General features: G+C 43.2%; 1 protein-coding gene across 2 annotated transcripts in view; it reads right to left on the reverse strand.

The window, feature by feature from the left end:
- Nucleotides 1-242: 242 nt before the first annotated feature.
- Nucleotides 243-18785, reverse strand: part of NR1H4 (nuclear receptor subfamily 1 group H member 4) — a 143408-nt gene continuing 124865 nt past the window's right edge. For both annotated transcript variants that reach the window (XM_029599726.1, XM_029599727.1), the window contains 2 exons: nt 3632-3745; nt 243-692 (listed from right to left, as the gene is read on the reverse strand). In XM_029599726.1, coding sequence (XP_029455586.1) covers nt 454-692; nt 3632-3745 — 353 coding nt within the window. In that variant the 3' untranslated portion in view covers nt 243-453. The remainder of the gene's footprint in view (nt 693-3631; nt 3746-18785) is intronic.

Below are 18785 nucleotides of genomic sequence, written 5' to 3' on the forward strand. Positions count from 1 at the left end.
AGATAATTGCTGCATAAGTACTTTTCTGTCTTTGAGTTGAAAAGCACTACAAAGGTATAGGCTAAAATTTAAAAAAAAAGTAAAAAAACTTTTTCAAATTTTTATTAGATTCCAGGCACTATGAGTATTTTGGGACCTAATGAATCAATCGAGATATCCCCCCTCCCCCCAGTATAGTGAAGTTCTTTAAGAGAGAGTTCCTTTTATCAACTAAGAATTTGTTCATACTATAAAATAGGCTGAGGCCAAAAAAAAATTGCTTTGTGGATCCTGAATCCTAGCAATGATTTATATTCTCTCAGGCCTTTTTTTTTTTGTTTTTCTATGGCTAATGTGGTGATATGGATAAGTTGCTGCCCAATGAGGAAAACTGGTTTAAAGTCCTGTGAAAAAGCCTGCGGGTGGGTCCTAAAGATAGACAGTTTCTCTCTCGCTAGCAAAATAACACATGCATCACTGCACGTCCCAGATCTCGCAGAGAAGAGGCGTAAATTTGTGATCGTTCACTCTCCAGGACATCAGCATCTCGGCGTGGTGGTGGTTGAAAGTCCGTAACTCTGTGAGGCGACCCAGAAGGCGAGCAAAGTGCTGCGGGTTCTCAGGGTGCTGAACCTGGCAGAGCTTCTGAAGAACTTCCAGGAGCGGCTCCTGCAGCTTTTCCACCGACTCTTTATCTTTTATGTATTGTCTGTCTGTTTTGTGATTAAGGGGGAAAAAAAACCAGATCACAAAATGCGGTTAAGGTTGCTCTTGACAGGATTTCGTAAAATGTTCTTGTATACGATACACAAGAAGAGGCTGATGTGCTAAGCATTTCTCTCAGGCACAAAACGGGTTAAAAAAAAAAACCTTCAGTAAGGCACACAATAGGGATGTGCATTTTTTTGCAAGGAAATAGAGACGGTATTTCTTATTTCATCACGTTTCGGGGGGGGGGCAACGAAACAATAAGAAAACCCACAAAATTTTGTGTGGTTTTCTTATCGTTTTGGGGGGGAGAAAGGGCAATTAAAAAAACAAAACCCTAAACCCACCCCAACCCTTCAAATTTAATTAATTAATTGAACCCCCCCCCCCCCAAAGCTTGCCGAAATTCACTGGTGATCCAGCAGGGGTCTCGGGAGTGATCTCCCCCTCTCGGGCCGTTGGCTGCTACTAATCAAAATGGCGCCGATGGCCCTTTGCCCTTACCGTGTGACAGGGGCTATCGGTGTCACATGGTAGGAGCAATGGATGGCCCGTGCCATTTTTTAAGATGGCGCCAGCCGCCCATTGCTCCTAACGTGACAGAGGCTGACCAATGGCACCTATAGCCCCCGTCACACGGTAAGGGCAAAGGGCCATCGGCGCCATTTTGATTACTGGCAGCTGACGGTCCGAGAGCTGGAGATCTCCCCCGGGACCCCCATTGGACTACCAGGGAATTTCGGCAAGTTTTAGGGGGTTGGGAGGGTGGGGGGCTTGCAATTAATTAAATTTGAAGGGTTGGGGTGAGTTTGGATTTTTTTTTTTTACTACTCCCCCCCCCCCCCCATTGTAATTCAATTTGAAGGGTTGGGGCGGGTTTCATGCTTCGTTTTGGGGGGGCAGCCGAAATAAAATTGGCCCGAACAACGGGAAAATGAAATTTCCTGCGGCAGGCTGATAACGAAGGCCGAACCAAAAGGTTCAGCCGAATCACATCTCTAGCACACAACATACTTATTGGATAGAGAGTGAACATTGTGAGATTTTCCTTAGTTGGAGAATGACAGTCATTCTAATACTTTGAAGAATGGTGCCATTACATGTTAAGCATGTAAATGAGATGGGAAATAGAGGATGATTTAACGTTTCAATTAGTATATTGTCCCCCACAATAGAGACATAGAATGTGATGGCAGATAAGGAGCGCAAGGCCCATCTAGTCTGAGTAAAATGGTAATTTTATTTATTTATTTATTTAACATTTTTATATACCGGGGTTCTAGTAACAATGTTACTAATCACTTCGGTTTACATATAACATTGAAAATGACTTAACATGAGAGTCTTACAGCGAAACAAGGAAAGGAGGAACTTGGGTAAATTAAATTAACTAACACATTATGAAATACAAAAATTTTAAACAGCAGAAATTTAAGAATCTAGAGATTAGGATCAAACATATAACAAGTGGTCGGTTGTTGGTAGGAGGAGATTGTAAATGTTTTTATGACTGTTAAACAGTGGGAGAACATAAAAGAGATTGTCCAGGAGGGAGAGTAAATAAAGTCCAACTCAGGCGTAGGCTTTGGTGAAAAGCCATGTCTTGAGTCTTTTTTTGAAGGTAATTGGGCATTGTTCGAGCCTAAGGTCTGAAGGGAGAGAGTTCCATTGGTTAGGGCCCGCTGTGGAGAAGGCTCTTTTGTTTGAAGAAATTTTGATTGGAGGGGTTTTTAGAGAGCCTTTTTGAGCAGATCTCAGCGGACGGGAGGATGAGTGAAGCTGCAATGGAATCCTGAGGTCAAGGGGTGGAGTTTTGTAGATAGATTTGTGGATGATTGAGAGAGTTTTATATATAATTCTATATTTCTATATTTTATATTTTATAATGTATGAACATTAACTGACTAAACATTGTCTGATCCATTGGATCACTGTGTATGGAATTAGACACAAGCACCTTCTGGGAGGTCTCTATAAAAGCCAAGCATTTCCATCTGAGTCATTTAGTATATGCAGTTCAAGATGCTACATTTAAATCCTTGTGCTTTAATGCGTCACTTTAACTGAGGAACACCCTAAACCTCGTCATGGCCCATAGAACCTGCAGCAGAGGGACTATATTCCGTGCACTGTAGGTCAGGGTATGCAAATTCACTCCTCCAGGGCTGCAAATTGCGCTGGTTTCAGCGATAAAACAAGGAGGCTTGATATACAGTACTAAAGGTTTTTCCCCCTATTTTGTAGCTAATGTTTAATATATATGCCCCAAAATATGCTAATTAACTTGACTCTGTGGATCAATGTATACACATTTATCTTGTTGAATTTTCATTGCAGATATTCTAGAAATGAGACCTATTTGGGGGCTCCAGGGTCCACATTTGCACACCTCTGGGGGTAATACCTACAGTACGTGAATGCAATCCGCTTTGAAGTGCCTGAAAAAGTGGAATATAAATAAATATATAGGTGGCAGGGCCTTGTGAAGAAATGCAGCCTGTGCATTAGAACATGTAGACATCTTGTGCCTTTCACAGGCCAGTTCCAAAGACTTACATTTTTCATAAAGTTTTGGCCACGTTGTTTGGAGATTCATTAAAAAAAAACAAAAAAAAAAAACCCCTTACATTTGTGTTAAGGAATTAAGGACACTTTTTGTCCAAGCCACTGGATTCTTTTGAGCTTGTGAAACATCTCATTGGACGAACATGAGAATTACCAAAGTTGTACGAGGTACATGAACTTTTGCGACCACATAGGTTCCTTTATTCAAATATGACTCCAGCTACTAGAATCCTCATGAGCACAAAAGAGGAGAAAGCTCTTGGAGTTTGCTGGGAACCTTTCTCTTTGGTGTGGTGAAGTGTTGAATTGAAGTATGGGGGTCATTTCGTTCTGTTTCTCCCGCTCCCCCGAGAAAACTGCTGTTTGCTTAAAAAATTACCTGGACTTAGAATAACTACAGCCGTGAGAAGAGAATATTCTTCTTGTGTCATTTTCAGCTCTCCAAGACTCTTATAAAAATTAAACATCGGAGTAACGTAATCGTTAGACATGCCTGTTAGAGAAAAACAGTAATGTTTTGCATCATTCTGTCATGTGGACTTAAATCATACATTTGGAAAATAGTACTTACATATTTGAGTTTGACAAAAATGTAGTGGCATTACTAAAATTAGGAAGACGGGGACGGTAACTTTCAAACGGGCGCGTGGGCACACATGTATGCGTGTGTGTCAGCGCACACCCAGAGGCGCATCAATTTAATAACATGCATGCACATATATGCGTATGTTAGAATGGTATGTGTGCATCTAATTTTGCAAGTGGGTGCACACAGCCATATGAAGTTGGGTTTGAGCCAGGCAAGTGGGGGAATTTTGTAACAGGTGTACGTCCACGCCATGACCAGTTTCATCAGTACATCCACCAGTTCGCCAGCCTACAGCTAGGTCCTCCAAACCCCCCTGGTTCTTTAGCCTGCACTGCCCCCCAGTCACCCCAGACCCTTTAAGCCCCTCAGAGATGCCTGCATTTTTTTTTTAAAACTTACATCTCCTCCATAGCAGAAGTAAGGTTACGCAGCACTGGACCTGGTCGTGCGCCAAGGTGCATAGGTACTTGTACACACATCTCTTGGCCATGCTCTGGAATGCCCATGCCCCGCCCATCCACGCCCCTTTTTTCTCTAGTGCGAGGTGTGCACGCATCTGTCCATTTTATAAAACAGGTGGACGTGCATGTGCTAGCTGCGCGCCCATCTCCCGATTTTTGGCCTGCCCATCTCTTTCAAAATTCATCCTCTAAGGGTCGAAATTCAGCTTTGGTGAAAAGGCTGTGTGTGTGTGTGTGTGTGTGTGTGTGTGCAAAATCAACGTCTTGCAACCTCTGCAGCGATTTAACCTTTCACTGTGTCACTCCCACTGTCTTGGCCATGACCGCATGAAAATGAAAGCTTGGGTTTGGTAGAAAAATGCTCACGCTGAATGTTCCCCCATGCAGATACTTTCTGTGCCTAAATTATGAGATTGATTTCATTATTTAATGGTACAACAGATTTAAAAAGCTATAAACAGGAAATAGGCACAAAGAAGCTGCCATATCCCACACAAGTCCACTTTGAACCTTGGGTGGTGGTCAAAACTGAAACCCCCCCCTCCCCATTTGTATAGGTCATGAGTGCTGCCCGCCTTATTTATAAATGAGATACAGATTTTGTTTTCCACAGTTGATAGAGACATAGAGATCTTGTTAGACTCCCGGTGGTCATTACAATCATAATTAAAATCAGGTTTTTTAAAATAAAGATTATTAAGGTGACTGAAATATGTTATACTGCAAAGTGATTTTCATGTTATATTGCAAGCTTTTATTTTAACTACTGTTGGCTGCTGCAGCTCTCTGTATATTGGTCTTCCTAAATGTTATCTCAAAGTATTCCAATTAATTCAAAATGCTGTGGCACAGCTTTCATTGGGTCGCTCTCAAAGAAATCATGTCTCCAATCCTACAGCATCTTCACTGGTTATCTGTTGCACATAGAATTGTTTGTACAGCGCTTTGCTTGGTATTTAAATCTGTTCTGTTAAAGGAAAGGGCCCATCGTGCCTTTCAGATTTGATTTTGAATATATGCCTACAAGGTACTTGATCTCTGCAGGACATCAGTTGCTACCAGGGACACTTTTACCTATGGGCGAAAGGGGTAGCTGATCTGGGCCCTGGAGATAGCAAGGGGCTCATAGTGCCAAAGTCCTTAAGACCATGCTCACGCCAAATTGCCAAGGCCAGAAGTAGGATGATGGCTCACGTTGCGCCTCTATGAGCCCATGCTGGCCAAAAGAAGACATGCACCTGCCCTCCTGTCAGCCAGCACAGAAGAGGAAAACTGCAGCAGTTGGCTGGACATGGGACACGGCACAGGGGCAGTGTTAGAGGCTTGGGGGGCTGACCGGAGAGGAAGGAACGAGGAGAGTGCTGGGATTGGGAGTTGGGGAGGGGGGGGGGGGAAGCTGAGGGGGTGATGGAGGTTGATGGTCAATATGGGAAAAATTAAAAGGGGGCTCAGCCACAAATATTTGCCCAGGGCCTCTTAAATAGTTAATGCGGCCTTGTTTGCTGCATTTGCCCTCAGTAAAGAAAGGATGCCCACTTGTAGGAAAGTGGATCACGTGCTTTTTCAACAATAGGCCCCTCTTTATGAAATTCTTTGCCTAATGAGCTACACGTGATTGAAGATTACAAAGCTTTCCATAAAGGGCTGAAGACTTATTTGTTTCAGGAGGAATTTTTATGAGATTCTATGATGATTTATGACATTTTACAGGATTTTGCCATGTTTTATTTGATGTAGGATGTAGGGTTGCCAACTGGTTCCAGATTTTCAGGACAGGTTGATCTAGTCCTGGTTTTATCCCATTGAATGCAGGGAATTGTAGCTCTAATTTCCCTATTGCAGTTCCTTGGAAAAGCAAGGCTACAAATCCCAGCATGAAATGGGGTGAAACCAGGACTGGAACAAGCTGTCCTGAAAATTTGGAGCCAGTTGGCAATCCTAATAGGATATGATGATGGTTTAATTGCTGGATTGTCTGAATTATTTAATGTTTGCCATTGACTGTCTTGAATATTATTTATTATGTAATCTGTTTAGCATGATTTATCAAATCTGCAGAATATAAGAATTTTAAATAAACAAATAAATAATCATCATACTATTAGTCCTTGTCAATCTCTGTCTGTCCTTCTGGCAAATTCCTACATTTCTTACCCAATTTTATTGAATACTAGATCATTGAAAAGCTCTTGAATGGTAGAGTGTAGAAAAGGTTTTGCAGATCAATATCGAATTTGATGTGGAAAAATTATTTCTGTGTGTATGAGCTATATATGTTTAGCTGGTGAGAGGCTGCAATATCAGAAGCAGCCACAAGATGTCAGTATCACCATCATGTTTTCGTTCATTCTTACTATTTAATCCATGCTATTTTCTCATCTTTCTGGTAAATGCTTCTTGTGATTCTTATCCAATTTCAAAGAACTATAGCTCATTCAAGAGCGCTTGAGCTGTACATGTGCAACTTTGAACTACGTTTCAGAAAGATTTCAATGTATGCTGAGTTTCAAGATCAAAATTTCATATGAGACAAACACTGATTAAATAATCACAATTTTACACCAGAATTCAGGCCCGGTGTTATGGATAGGCATTGGAGGAAATTGCCTTCACCCCTAGTTTTTATTCTGTGCCCCCTTCCTCAGTCCCTGGTGCCTGTTCCTCCCCTCTCCTTGATCCCCAATTTCTCTTCTTCCCGATCCCAATCCATAATCCTCAACTTCCTACCCCAGCCGGTAAGTCAAGAGTGGTATTTCATGGCACATGTGCCTCCACTGCTGCCTGGCTTCTGTCTCACAGTTTGAACTGTGTAGTGCCCTGTTGTTTCACATAACCTGCCATCAGTGTGCAGCTCAACCTGTAAGACTGAAGCCAGCTGGCAGTGGAAGAAATGACAGTGTAAAGGGTGCTCTCTTCCTGTCAGCTGAACTTGCAAAGGATAGAGATCAGGACAGGGGCAGAAAGAGAGGAGCTTGGAGGGGAAGAGGACATTGGTGGTGGAGGGGCAGGGAGAAGAAGGAAGAGAGAAGCCCGGAAAAGGAAAGAGAACCTGGGAGGGGGAGATGATGGGAGGACGGCACCTCTTACGGGCCAGATTCAGGGCCTGTTTTATGCATTCCCAAGGGAGCCATGGTGTATGGCCCAACAAACTATCATTATTCACTCAATCTTGAGTGAAAAGTTTTTCAAATGCTACTGATTAATTCATACAAACAATTCTTTCAATTAATTATGAGAACCTTTAACTGATGGCACATACTCATAGGGGCAATCACACTCAGAATAAGTACAACTGTGTTTAGCCCATGGTCTACTTTATAATCCTAGACCCAAACACTGGCATCAAACTTTTTTGAAAAAAATGTGTATTGCAAAAATAAAATGCCATCTTTCAGTACTTCCCAATGTCCTTCTAAAATACAAATGTAAGGTGCACAAATTCAGTTCTTCCCAATGGATCTCCCACATTGTTTTTCTAACAGTGTAAACTATAGTGCTACCTTTTTTTTGTCCAAGTGGCCAGCAGGACAAAAGAGCTTGCGGATTTTTTTACAAACTGTCATGTGCATGCGCTATGTTCCTCCGGGAACGCCTCCTCGCAATTCGGCCAACACCGTGCAAGCTCGCACATTCTTTTAGCCAGGTACAGGAGTGAAATCTCCAGCCAGGCCATATCACCCAGGTGAAATGGCTTTGAAAATTGTTTTTAAAGAGTTCAGCGTTTCCCCGTTACATGTATTTTATTCATCCTGCTGCCAAGAAGAGGATGCATAGAAAAGGCATTCAAAAAAGACACTCTGCCCACTCTCCATAGCACCCTGAGATAGCTCCTGCCCCAGTTTCATGCTCACATGGGAATTAGGCCTGCTGATGAGAGCCGGAAGACTTTTCGAACAATAACAATTTTTCTGAACAAAAAAGAGACCTTTAACGTACTTCTTAAGGCAGTGGGAGTCAAGATGCAATCCTCCAGGCCTGCAAACTAGTCTGACTTTTGGGATAACTATAATTATAATGAATACGCATGAGATACATTTGCATGAAACTAAGGAAGGGTTGTTTTTTTTATCTGTCAGGCCTATGGAAAACAACAACATTTCTTGGCACTGAATAAAACTACAGAGAATTTTAAAGTAATTTCTAGGTAACTTAATTTGATTTCCAAGTATCACTAAAAGGTAGTAGTGTCATTTTTTAATAACTTGCGTCTGGAAAATCAAAATAATAATACCCTACTGTTCCTCATTTTTTAAGACATGAAACCAGGTTGCAGAAGCTGGTTACCTCTACATTCTTAGAAAAAAAATTTGAAGTAAAAAAAACCCCTACAAATTGTGGTTTACAGATGCCATATTTAATTGCTGTTTTCTCTGTAAGGATTTCTGTCTGCTATATCCCGTTTTGTTTCACATTTTAATAAAAGGCAACTGTAATTAGGAAATAAAAGACACGCTACTTTTTCTTTTTGTCTGTACAACTAAGAAATATTGTTTATTTAGTGGTAGTTGTGAAGATGATGATAGCAAGAGAGAGTTTTCCTTTAATTAAAGCTGTGACTGTGCTGCTGTTTTGTTTTTGTTTTTTTAATTATTATTGATGAAAAGATGTCTCATGTGACTGCTTGCCAAGGCTTTTTGAGGGGAGGCTCGCATTTAATCAAGCAATGATGGGCCCAGTCAAAGCAAGGTGTACAAATTACTCATTAAATTCTGTCTTATCTCTAGCAGTATCTGGCTGTCAACAATAGCCCAGGCTCAAACTTTCATTAAAAACCCATCTGCTTGTTTTGTTTTTAGGGTAAACAGAATCAAAGAAAAGAAGGCCTTACTTGCTCTGAAAGGCTACAGAGAATATGGGATACAGTGAGCATGCAGAGACGAACTTGGGATCTGAGAGGGCTTCGCTACAAGTTCATTCTTGCCCTATATGTGTGCTCCCACCTTTTTTATTCTTTTTGTAAACTAAAGTCCTAAACCAGGCCTTTTTCCTCGATGGACGACTACTATTCCTGAGAATTAGGAACCCTTGAGTGGGTATTATGTAAGGGTATGTTAACGTCTGCCTCTTTGGGAGGCGGGTCGGGGAAGGGGGTGGAAGGCAGATTCATGTTCTATTGAATGTGATTCAAGCTCCTTTGGTAAGTGAGATTCAGTTTTATATAATTAAAGGTGGTGGAGTGAGGAAGGTCTCTTTCTCCTTGTCTTTTTCTTTTTTATGGTGACTGTGATCCTTAAAACAAGCCCATTTTGCTTACCAAATGGTGAATAAGCCTTATCACTCACTAGCGGTTATTCAGAATTACACCTTGCAATGGTTTTGTATTGCTGAATTGAAGAAAATGTAATAAAATGTTTAAACACAAGTAGTGAAGGTATGTTGGCATACACTTTTCTGTATGATAGAGTTCCCCTCCCCCCCCACTCCATCCTACATCTATGGGAAACAATCTCTGTAAAGTGGTCCCATGGTATTTTCTAAAACGCGTTCCTCCTTGACTTGAACTGACCTCACTCTTGCTTTCCATCACCAAAGACTGCAGATTCAGTTCCTTGACGTGATCAATCATTCAAACACGTGGGGCACTTTTTTTTTTTTTCTATAAGGGCAAAAGGCACGGAAACTGAGCCTCTCTTTTTAGTGTGTCCTTTTGGGTGTTTACATTATAGATTAAGTTTGTATATCGCCCTGGTCAGCATACTGATACTACATCAAATTAAATTAATACAGGAGAAAGATCCTTCACAGGAGACAAATGAGCCATGCCTGTGAAATTTTCTGTGATGGTGGTTCCCAAACTCTCAGCCTGTCAGTTTTTCTGTGCAGAAAGTGGGGTTTTTTTTGTGGACATAAATCCTATGTTATTCGTGGGAAAACACGATTTGTGCACATAAACCAAGATTTCTGTGCATAAATTATGATGTAGACATATAAATCATGTTTCGCTGTATGCTAAGCCTTTCTTTGACCACGCTTTCTGGGTTTGTGTGCACTTTTAAACTCCCAATGCATTAGCATACCACTAGCTTACTGCATCAGGAGGTAAAAAAAAATAATAAATGAGCTTGTGTGTTGAGAAACTGCATTGAATTTCAGCATACAGTTTTAATACTCAGCTTTTTGCATCAGCCTCACTTCTTGGAATGAAAAGCCCTAAAAAATGGTATGGAATATAAGATTGTAGTCTTTAACCTTTGTTTTGTACTTCTGTTTACATCAATACTGCTCATGTGACAGCCATCTTAATTTAACAGCTTTTACCAAGTGATGCATCTAGGGCCGGATTTTAAAAGGATTTACGCGTGTAGCCGGTCTTGCGTGTGCCGGGCCTTTTTTAAAAAGAGCCGGCAACGCACGTAAAGCCCCGGGACGCGTGTAAGACCCAGGGCTTGAAAAAAGGGGCGAGGAGGGGCGGTCCAAGGTGGGGTGGGGGTGGGGTCAAGCTCCTGCAAAGTGGCCATATTTGCTGCTGTGGTGGGTAATGCGCGTGCAAGGGTTTTAAAATCCGCCCCTTAGTGTTTGGGTAATTGCCAGGTACTTGTAGCCTGGATTGGCCTCTGTTGGAAACAGGATGCTGGGCTTGATGGACCCTTGGTCTGACCCAGTATAGGCATGTTCTTATGTTCCTATGAAACAAATTAAAGAACCAAAACAAACATTTTGCTCTGCACATACCTAGTTTTCTGCACATGTCTAATCAACTATTTCATCTCATGCTGCTGAGTTAATTTTCAAGCTTCAAGGAATCAAAATAAATACTGCAGCCTCTCACTGAGCATCCCCAATAGACCATACCCTTTTGTCTGTAATCGGGTGATAGCAAATTCACAAACAGATCTGAATATGAAGACTATCTAAAGAAGGAACTTTTCATCACGCTTCTGTATTATTATTATGTAAAGTGTTCCATAGGCGAAAACAGGGCTAAGCTAGCAAGAGATTTGACTGTTTCTTTTGAAATAAATAACACTCTAATTTAAAAAAAAATGGACTGTTTCTGCAGCCTTCAAATACAAAATGATCCTGAAAGGTCATCGCTAGATCTGCTGGCTGGTTCTCTTCTGAAAAAAAACAACAAAAAACTTCTGAAATTCAGTTCAGTTTGTGAAGGGAAATTTGAATATTAATAAAAGAGAGCTTTCTTCAGTGAACACCATGACAGGCGACAGGGCACTGCCTCTTTTGTGACTTTTTTGACAAGGCCTTTCCATTGCCAAAGGCATAAATGTCAAAATTGAACAATGGGACCATGCAGATACTTTGTTTTTTTTATTTCCATTTGCATCCGAAAACTACCCCTTGACACATATCATTTGATGGAAGCTGGGACTCTAACTTATGGTTTCACATGGATATTCACCACACAGTGCACTTAGCAGAATCAAGTTCACAACAGTGGTTTGCTTGTTTTAATTCCATATTTCCCATGCAATTCTTTATCGGTCAAGCTTAGCAAAAGCAAATTTGAACACACAGGTTCTATTATTGTAACCCTGTTTTTTTAAGGTGAGAGATTCCTCCAGGGCACACAAAATAATTTATATATCTCTGGGGCTATCTTCCTCTGCCTCTGATCCCCTCTGACTTTATTACCCCCAGGGGTGAGTCCTTTCTATGGGGGTAAGCAGCTGCTTGTGGCCCAGGCAGTAAGGTGATTCCCCTTCTGATGTGCAGCTGTGCAGTGTCCTGTCTGGTGCTGGATGGGATAAAGGAGGCAGGACACAGGTCTGGGTATTCAAAAGTAAAATTTACTGATTTCTTTGGAAAGGAATCACCGTTCAAGTGAAATAGATGGCTGTGCAGATGAGTGTCCTTTCTCTCTCTCTCTCTCTCTCTGTGTATGTGCCTGTGACCCAGGTTCCTGGGGATTCCTAATTCTCTTTGAGCGAAAGCTGAGTGGTCCCCTACTCTGGGGATCTCCTAATCTACTGGGGATCCCCTTAGAGGTCTTCACAGTTCTACCTGAGTTCCAGCCGTCCTCACACCATTACCCAGCCTGCGCCTGTGCCCCAGGGGAAGATCCTGTGGAGGGGGGTCTTCTCTGATACTCTTCTGTTTCTTTGATTTCTTTTGAGCTGAACCTCTCTGAAGGAAAGGCCTTGATGTTAGGAGTCAGGCTCCTTGCCCAGTCTCCAAACTGAGAGGAAGGATGACAAAAAGACCTCCTCTAAATCCAAGAGAGAATACTTTTCTAAATATCCCAAAAAAAACTTCTGGGATGCCCCTATCACTGCAGCTCTTCTCTGTCTCTAGAAGGATACTGGCAGATCTTCCGTGACCTGGCATCTGGATTCGGGGGGTGGCCATCTCCAAAAGCACCAGGCTGTAACCCAGTTTAGTAATCTTTAAAATAGTCAAAAAATCCTTACAAAGTCTTTTTCTTCTAACTGAAAAAATAGGGAGTATACAGGAAGGAGTATCCCTACAAATATACTGAATGAGGCTGTAGGCCCCACCAAAAAGAACCCACTCAGCTAAAATGCCACCAGAAATCTAGCCTTAGCCCCTGGTTATAAGCAGGATCCACCACTCAGCTGCTTCTAGAGGAGGAACTGTGAAATGGTATCCCTTCTAGCTGGTGGTTATCTATAGGGATTATGTGACACCTAGTGGTCAACCCAGATACCTAGATACTGATGTAGAATTAGGCTGGCAATATTACTCTATCATTCTTAACTTCAGGGAGGACAATCTTCAAAGCCATTGGGTAAATCGCTATTTACCTTAGTAAAATCTCTTGGCTGGAAATTGCCCTCCTCTGCTTGGTTAAAAGGTATGAACCAACTTCAGGCCTGGTTAAAAAGAAGTGTTCCTACCTGTCTCTTCACCCTCTCCCTACCCTGTCTCTGCTGCTTCTACCTCTCCGTCTGCGGTTAAGGCAGCTACTGTATACATGGGTTCATTTCTCAGGCCACTGAACAGCAATTATGTAAATCTGCTTCCACCCAGCCCAGACATTCCTGAACTTTGAAGGGGTTTGAGAGGAAGGGGGATAAATAATTACTGTCAAAAGTAAATAAAAAGACTTTGATGGCCTCAAACCTTTTACATGTCTAGCCCAAGGGCAGTAGTGTTTCCCTATTCAAGTTAGTCCCCCTTAAAGAGGGGATCATCGTCAAGCAGAGATTATAATGCCTCCAGACCCTCTAACTGCTGCCCCTTTAAGGGACTGATTCAGATGGGGCATAACATGTTGCTAGGGGTGGGGGTTTGCACCAAAAGAAAAAGGACACAAGCCCTAGAGGCCCACCCATGGCTACATGCCCGAGACAGGAGGTACAGTGTGCTGCCAGAAATTAAAATGGTTTTGTAGCCAGTGCCCCAAAGATCCACATAGACTCGGGTAAGGAATGGAGGCAGGGCAGGAGGGCTAGCCACAGTGTCTACCCATGTTAACCATGGTCCTCAAGCTAAACCCTTGGTTCCCAGGGTCATGTTTAGGACAGACGATAGATGGTTTCGAAATGTATGTATGTACTTTGCCTCCGGTCAGCCACCCATGTTGCGTGTCCCCATGGCGGCAGGCCCGCGACCGGGCCTACTCACCTCCGGCGCCTGGTTCCCAGACCCTGCCCGTCCTCCCTGGCGGTGGTGACTAGCCACTTGCATTCCCGCACCCCCGCTGCCTCCTTGGCCTCACTCGGCCCCACTGTGGGCTCCGCTGGCTCTCCCTGTTCTTCCACTGACGCCTCCAGTTCCCGGCGGGTCTCCCCATGCGTGCTGCGGGGAGACGCCGCCGTTCAGCAGCCAGCTTCTTTCTAGGCGCACGCGCGTACCGCTTCCTCTTTTAAAGGAGCCGCGGCGGGAATCCTACCCGTGGCCCTGGATGATGACATCATTAGGCCCTGCTACTTAAGGCAGGGCCCGCCACACATTCCTTGCCTTGGCAACAGGTCTCCACGCTTGTCATGTGCTTGTTGCTCGTCCTAGTTCCTGTTCCTGACCGTTCCTGGTCCCAGTTCCTGATTCCATTCTTGGTTCCTCCTTAGCCTTGATTGGACTAACTTCTGGCTTTGACCCCTGCTACACTTGGACCACGCTCAGGACTTTCTGGCTTTGACCCCTGCTACACTTGGACTACGCTCAGGACTGACTTCTGGCTTTGACCCTTGCTTTGTTGGAACTATGCTCAGGACTGATTACTGGCTTTGACCCTTGCTTTGTTGGAACTACGCTCAGGACTGATTACTGACTTTGACCCTTGATTCGTTGGAACTATGCTCAGGACTGATTGCTGGCTTCAACCCTCGCTCTACTGCATCTTGACTAGCTCTGCCTCCTTCCTCGACTCCAGCCTGTTCCCGACTACGCTGCAGTATCTCTTTGAACTTGACCCTCTCAGGCTCCGGCCTTCTGCTGTCCGGGTGTCACCTGCTCCTGTGTTAGGCCCTCCTTGGGCGCCCGGGCCTCTGGACCCCTGCCTCGTCCAGACCTGCTTCGATCCCTCCGATACCTCTGCTGGTCCCTGGCTACCTGCTATAACATCCATTGGGTGTCGTCTCATGGAGGCCCGCCTAAGACCAGCCGGCCCCGGCACCCAAGGGCTCAATCTGCGGGGAATGTGGGCTGGTATTGGCGAAACTCGAGTCGGCCTCCGTCTCCTAATCTGCTCCGCCTCCTGATGGTGGGGACCCGTGGGGCTTGCCCTACGGGTAGCGTCAACCCCACCTCGGCCCAAGGGTCCACTACCAGTGCAACAACCCATACAAACAGGTGCAGAGTTCCCGGGTGATTTTAAGGTATGTCCTCTGTGGCTGCTAATTTTCAAAGGGATACAACATGGGTAGCTTCTCTTTCAAAGTTTGTTGCAATGTGTGCAGGCTAAGCGGTCCTGTGTACCTTGCAAACAATGAAGACTATTCAAAACTGTCCCGATTACGTTTGAAATAATTATTAATGTACCTCCACCCGCCTGTTACAAGGGAGTGGAGGGGGTGCGTAAGTCCCTTTTAAAGGTTCTTGTAGATGTTGAAGTGAACCTTCAATGACAGGAAACTCAGCCTTGATATAAAAAGGCATTCAGCACATTGTGCTGGTGTTCCCAAAGGTTTGCATGTATTGTTGCACCAGAACAGTTGCAGGGATTTACAACAGCAAGCATAATTCAACCTAGATACAGTCATTCAGGGTGACCAACTCAGAAGATGATGGGATAAGTATCTGAGCACTGACACCTCAGGTATGCCAGTGCTGCCCACATGCTTCCCACTTACAATTCCCATTTGAGTGTCTTGCTGGGTTCCAGGCTCTCTGAACACCTCCGGATTCCTCAGGCTTCCTTACTCCTGTTGGCTCTCTCCGCTCTCTGGGAGTAGAGTCTTTGGAAACTCTTCAGGATCCTAATACACCCTCTAGTGGACTGAAACACTTACAGCTTCCCAGCAGGGGTGAAAGGATTGGACCATGCCCTTGGGTTAGGATAACTTGATTTCATTAAGTAAAGGCAAAGGAATTCTCACATTAAAAATAAAAGTTCTACATAAAACCTGACAATCTACATAACCTGCACAATCATCATCACCCGGTAATTGTGGATAAAGGCAAAATCTGAACAGTGGAATTATTCCACTGTGGGGTAAATTCCACAGGTACTTTTTAACCTGCAGGCTTTGCACGACATTTCGAAGGGGGAGCGTGAGCATGCATGTACTTTTCCTTTGAAAATTACCCTTGGCTATAAAGGACATGTGGACTTCGGCACCCATTTTTTTTTCTGCGGGTAGAATCTCTAGGCAAAATGATGCCTGCAGATCAGAGACTTCAATCTACACATGATATTTTCTGATCCTGCCTAAAATGTCTCCCTGGGAAGGCCTCCCCCCAAATGCTGCTAATAGTACTCTGCAGGGCGACCTTCAGACAGGCCAGCTGAACCAGGTAAATTTCTGGTCACTTGTGTAAATGGCTTTTAAAACTGCCCTCCATTTATGTTTAGAAATGAAATATGCATATTAGGGCAAAGTGAGGAACTGGACAATTGTGAACCTTCACTGGCCAACGGGAATGTTATCCACGCAATTTTTCTGTTACTCTTCATAGTATCAAACTCTTTACTTTATCCATTGCTTTTATACTAATACCACTGCCCGTGCACCACTAGAAAACACTTCTGCAGCTAGCCCTGCTGTAAAACTGTCTATAAATCGGGCCCCTGACCTTGAATCAGGGATGTCTGTCTATTATCAGACCATATGATTTGATTGGAGAGATTTAAGGATAATGAGCTTGGAGAGCTCAGATCTTTCTCTTCCCCTGACTCTCTGAAGGGGCAAATTATGTCATCTTCCTCTGTGTCGGCTTACAGAACTAGAGCAAAGGCATTAGGTAGCATACAGAACAAGGGCTAGAAGTGCTGCCTGTCTGTATGTCAGCTGCTCGCCTCCCCATGTGTCCAGACAAAAATCTCAGTGATTTCTGCTTCTTGCTAGCATGAGAATAAAAGATTTTTAAAGATGCATTAGAATTTAAGGATGCATTCCCTTGGCATGTGTGCTGCTAGAGAGGCCTAAAATTGCTTAATGCATTATTCCTAGCTAACTGGGGAATATTTCAACCCATATTGGAATTTTTGAGATATACTTTTATAATGTTTTCCCTACATGCAAACAGAATTGGAAGTTCATTCTGGATCCTTCCCTCAGCAGTCGGCCTCCTGTACATTTTAAAAAAGGTCAGTTATTCTATCTGCATGCGAGATTCCCTTTATGGACATCAATATAAGTGCCCTGTGAAAGGGATCCACACTGGTACAGACATCGCTGGGAGGATTTTTACCACTAGTATCCTGGCTCTGTTTTCCAGAAACAACTGATCTGGCCCGTCAAATTGATCAGTGCATTTTTATTTTTTTTTTTTTTTGCAAATATCACCAAAATCCAGACATGCAATTAGTAAGTGGCAGCTCCCAAGGATTTTATTTCCTAGCATAAAAAAACAGAAGTGCAAATTGTGTATGGCTTACTTAATCTTCCTTTGATAAGGACACAAAAGGGAAAGGTTAAACTGATGTGTCATAGGCTCTGTGAATTGAACCACACGCAAAAAAAAAAAAACTTGTAATAAAAGCCAGGAACTAATGTACAAGTTGCTTCACAGATTCTATAGATACCCAGTTTTCTTTTCTAAATGTGCTTCTAGGTTTTTGTGCTGCGTGGCTGTGGGGACCTAGATTCAACCCTTCATATGTGGTAGGAATGTGCAGAAGTGTTGGCAGAAGTGCTTTAAGATGTTACTGGGGCTTCTAATGATTTGTCTCCAGTGTTATGCTTGTTAGGGGTTTGGGACGGGGGAAGCGATATTCAAATGGGCAAGACAACTAAAATGTTGGTTGGTCAATGTCTACCTGCTGCTAGAACCACCATAACGTTTATGCGAAATCTTCCTCACAAATGTCCCACTTGTTGAAATTGCTCTAAAGGATAAACTTACTTACATGCTCAAGAACAAGGCTGATTTGCATAGCTCGATTGGGGGACCATACTAGAACTGGAGGAGGCTCTACCCTTGAGCTACTTCTTTCTTATTTCCTTAATGCTTATTTCCTTTCTTCTGCTTACTATCTCTTCTGTTTAAAATTGCTCAATAGAATTTACGGAAGTTCTCTCGCCCATACTGAGAAGTGATGTTTGTATTATTGTTGGCATTTATTGTTGCTTCCTGCTACCATTCTATGTTTTCTGTGTGTTTTCTTAAATAGTTGAAAAAAAAACAACTCTGAAGTAACTGTGATATCTAGAAATTACTTAATTTCCTATATGAGCACTGTCTATTGATCTTTTAAGAAGGTGTAAGGGGGAATCGCAAAACTGTCCCTTACTAATAGGCCTCAGACCCTAAGTCTGAGGTCAGAGAGAGTGGTAAAGGTGGCTGACGTTTCTCAGTGGGAGGTGTCACTGTTTTAACAAAATTCCTGACCCCCTCGTGGTTCAAGGTTCTTCATATTCTCTCTTTCAGAGACAGAGGTTTGTTGGTGGGGTGGGGGGTTCTCCAAGGGGAGAGGATTGCCTATTCTGTCTGGCTTGGGCTGAAGATCGGGGTGCCCAGGCCTTCAAGACTAGGAAGCCTTGAGTTTTGGGGTTCAAAAGTGTATTCCTAGATATCCTGAAGATGCAAGTAAGAGGTCTCTAAGAAGAGGGGGGTTAACCTCATACTCCTGCTTCTCTCTGAAAGGAAGAAAGAGAATTTTTATCTTTGAGGTGACTAAGAAAGTAGAAGACTGCCTTACAGGGAAGAGGTCTCATACATTTTCTGTTTGAGGAAAGCATCGGTCAGAAACTCGTCTATCTTAGTCTACTGAATTCCAGAGCATTACCTCCAGATTTTCAAGTACTACCAGGGGAAGCACCCAGTGAAGGTTTCTTTACCACCCTCTGCTGGGGATATGCAGAATTGCTATCGACCGAAATTATGATTTCTTGGACTTTGTTTCTGTATTGACTGTGCATTGAACAAAAATGTATCCACTGTGATTTTCACCTCCAATCAAG

The sequence above is a fragment of the Rhinatrema bivittatum genome, chromosome 4 (genome assembly GCF_901001135.1).
Source record: "Rhinatrema bivittatum chromosome 4, aRhiBiv1.1, whole genome shotgun sequence".
NCBI lineage: Eukaryota > Metazoa > Chordata > Amphibia > Gymnophiona > Rhinatrematidae > Rhinatrema > Rhinatrema bivittatum.